General features: G+C 29.0%; 1 protein-coding gene across 5 annotated transcripts in view; it reads right to left on the reverse strand.

The window, feature by feature from the left end:
* Positions 1–3,013, reverse strand: part of LOC100167810 (synergin gamma) — a 31,852-nt gene extending 28,839 nt beyond the window's left edge. Inside the window, exons 1-6 of one of the 5 annotated variants that reach the window (XM_008185963.3) lie at positions 2,896–3,013; positions 2,510–2,665; positions 2,215–2,295; positions 1,267–1,515; positions 859–1,008; positions 190–795 (exon numbers count right to left, since the gene is read on the reverse strand). In XM_008185963.3, coding sequence (XP_008184185.2) covers positions 190–795; positions 859–1,008; positions 1,267–1,515; positions 2,215–2,295; positions 2,510–2,572 — 1,149 coding nt within the window. In that variant the 5' untranslated portion in view covers positions 2,573–2,665; positions 2,896–3,013. Of the gene's footprint in view, positions 1–189; positions 1,009–1,266; positions 1,516–2,214; positions 2,296–2,509; positions 2,719–2,802 lie in introns of those variants that run through there. The other 4 variants (XM_029488069.1, XM_029488072.1, XM_029488070.1 and 1 more) reach the window with 4 other exon arrangements.
* Positions 3,014–3,457: the final 444 nt, after the last annotated feature.

The following is a 3,457-nucleotide window of genomic DNA, read 5'->3' on the forward strand; positions in this document are numbered from 1 at the left end:
ACACGAGTTAAAAACATTGTAAGTCATAGAAATTTACAATCCATTAGTCTAGTTTAATGTCCCGCAAACAGAATTGGAAAAATTATTTACATTGTAATGAGTGGTAAAGTGGCCCCTGCTTTTTGGGACACACGGTATATATATATAATATATAAATATCACCTTTCTTATAAAATTGAAAATACATACTTGTACGTTTTTCCAGTCCACTTCAATGTCAGGTTTAATGCTTAAAACTTCCTCAACACATAAGAAATCTCCAAATTCATCATCATAAACATCATTTTTAATATTCTCTTTAATACATTCAACAGGTTTTACTTCCAAAAAATCATTATGATTATTTTTATTTATGATATTTTTAACATCATCAGTTTCTGCAGCTAAAGTTCGAAATACTTCATATTTATCAAGAATATCATCTTGGCTAGTTATCACATTTTGTTGATTTTCAAGTAAACTTGAAACAACATCTGCGGATGCGTCATTTAACACTTTAGCAGTTTTATCAATAATCTTAGTGTTTTCCTTAAAAGACAATGTATCAAAAGCTGATTGGAAATCTGTAAATTCTTGATTGTTTTTACTGTCAGTGATTGTAAATTGAGCACATTGGAAATCTGAAAACTCATCATCGAATGTCTCAAAACTATCATTAACTGGAGTAAAGTCTAAAGATGTTGGTTCAGGATTAGTAGATAATGGGGACATCATTTTAGACATTTGATTTTTCGGTTCTATGAATGTTACTGCTAAAGGGTCGTATTCTTCCGATGGAATGATGTTACAGTTTGGCTGTCGAAAGTTTTTAGCATAAATATTTTGATGTTCATTATTAATTTTTAATATACAACTTGCCTTGTTTGCTAGTTGTTGTGGCTTATGTTCAATATTTGATTTCAGTGTTGATACATTATGTTTTTTCTCGATAATTGTATAATTTAATTGTGGTATTATTGGTTTATGAATATGTTGCAACAATGACACATTAGACACCGAATATCCATTCTAAAATAAAAAAAATGTCTCATTTATCAATTAAATAATTTTTAGAAAGTATTGAATTCTATCAATTATTTGATATTGGTATTCGGTTAATTGCCACTCAAAGACTAGGACATTTGCCAAAATTCAATATTCTGTTGACATTTGAGTTATATGCTTAATTTATATGCTCTTCATAGTATATTATGGACCGCAATTGTCTGCTATCACTAAAAGCCTATGTGTGCAATTAACCTACATTAGACTCAGTAATAATATTACCTGAACCAGTGTAATCAAGGCCAGAATTATGTAAAGTTCTTGTTGAGATAATGATCCTTCAACACCAACATTAGCCATAGACCATAATCCACCCAGTACATCAACAGGTAGACCACTAGTCATCAATAACTGTGAAACTAAATGAGTATCACAAGTTCTATCACGTCTATCAGATTTCACATACTGCCAAATCTGCTCATACAATGGGTGCACGAAACCAGATTTTGGAATCATCCATTTTGGCAAATTCTGTAAAAACAATTAAAAACAGTTTAAGACTATTTTAGTTTACTTGATACTGGTTCAATACTTACTTTTAAATAAAATCTTTATAAGTACACACTAATTGCATCATTAAATTAATATAACTTGTTAAAAAAAGTATATTATTGAATTCCCAAACACAAATAACCTGATCATTGAGATTAAGACCATACAACGATCCAATTGTTTGTGATATTAATTAGAATTGAGTTAGACAGTTTGATTTTATCATGTCATAACAATCACAAAATTGTTATTAAGTAATTCTAATCTTGAAAGAATATCATACCAGTTACCCGCATTTCTTGTCTACGTTTTACAAATGAGTATCATATCAAATTAATTCCCAGCAGTTCATGTTTAGCTTCAATAGTTTTAATATTAGAGCAAATTTAACTATTATCAAACTTTAAAATTATAATTTCTGTGTTTGTGTGTTGGTTTTTATGATTTATCAATTATTAAGCAATGTATAATTATAAAATATTGTAAAAAATTGAAATTCAAACACATATAATGTTCTTACCTTTACATTTGATGATAGGTTAGTTCACACTAATATAAAAACTACAAAGCTACAAAGCTAAACGTACATTTGAGATTTTTCGCACTAGTAAGACGGAGATAATAAATGTGAGTATGGTGTCCTCTTAATGTTTATTATTATTTTAATAATATTATTACCGAATACAATAGATGGTCCTTATTTACAACAAATGTGTCTTGAGAGATGATGTTTTTAATCATAGAATCTGCATCAACGCTCTAAAAATAATAATGATATTAATATTTTTTATTTATAATAGCTAAACATAAGAATTTTGGTTTCCTTTCAAAACACATATTATTCGATGATTGTTATTTTTATAATTGAATAGATATTATAAGCTATCAACAGATACAAAATATAAAGTGTACATTTGTATGCCATTAATGACTAACCATAATGTCATAATGGTTAAAGAGTGTCATGACTTACTTTTTCATTGGAATTGTTTTTACTTGAAGAAGCAAAGCTCTTAGTATCGTGAAATTTATCCATTCAGAAATTAATTGTTTAATATTAAACAATACAAACTAAGCTTTAAGAAGTCACAAATTATGTAGAAGTGTAACTGTGTAAGTTTGTTTTAACCTTTCAACAAGATAAGCAATACAAAATACTTAATTAGTTTATTACTTAAATAATCATATAATAATACTTTATATTATTTTATAATAATTATAGTAATATTAGTAATTACTCATAAGTAACTATTTACTATTTAGTACCTATATTAGTAATATAATTTATAAAATTAAATAAAATTATATTAATTAATGATTATTGTTATTGGTCACGGACTAGATATCTTAATATCTTACTACGACCTGTCGGTGATCCGTGGACCGTGGTCAATATAATATCTTAAATCATTTATTCAATATTCATGTACGTGTTTAATGCATAGAGACCATAGAGTATATTACTAGTATTACTCTGATTACTATTATACACATCTGGACAGCTGATTTCTGTGTCAGTGGCACCCACGATTTAAGATAGTACTATCTTAAACCGTGGGTGGCACGAAAGAGTTCGTAGCAGACCACGGTTACCTACAACTAACCCACTTACCTTCTATGGTTGTCTGCGAATTGATAACCGTAAATCGTTATTGTGAATATTGCTATAAAGCACGATGTAGGTAAAACGGTGTAGTCACTCGAGCCGAGAAGTGAGTCCAAATCAGACGGCACTTTGGTTAGCGCGCCTTCCGCCAGGTAGCGCTAAAAAGGCCGATCAACAACCGGCTGCTATAGCCTATAATAGAGAAGGCCGTATTTGTAATGCATTAATTTAATTAAATGCCTTTTTGCGTATTATCCGCGGTAAAGTTTTAAAATTTCATACTTCAGTATTCATATTCATCGAAATTTATATTTT

The sequence above is a fragment of the Acyrthosiphon pisum genome, chromosome A1 (genome assembly GCF_005508785.2).
Source record: "Acyrthosiphon pisum isolate AL4f chromosome A1, pea_aphid_22Mar2018_4r6ur, whole genome shotgun sequence".
Classification (NCBI taxonomy): domain Eukaryota; kingdom Metazoa; phylum Arthropoda; class Insecta; order Hemiptera; family Aphididae; genus Acyrthosiphon; species Acyrthosiphon pisum.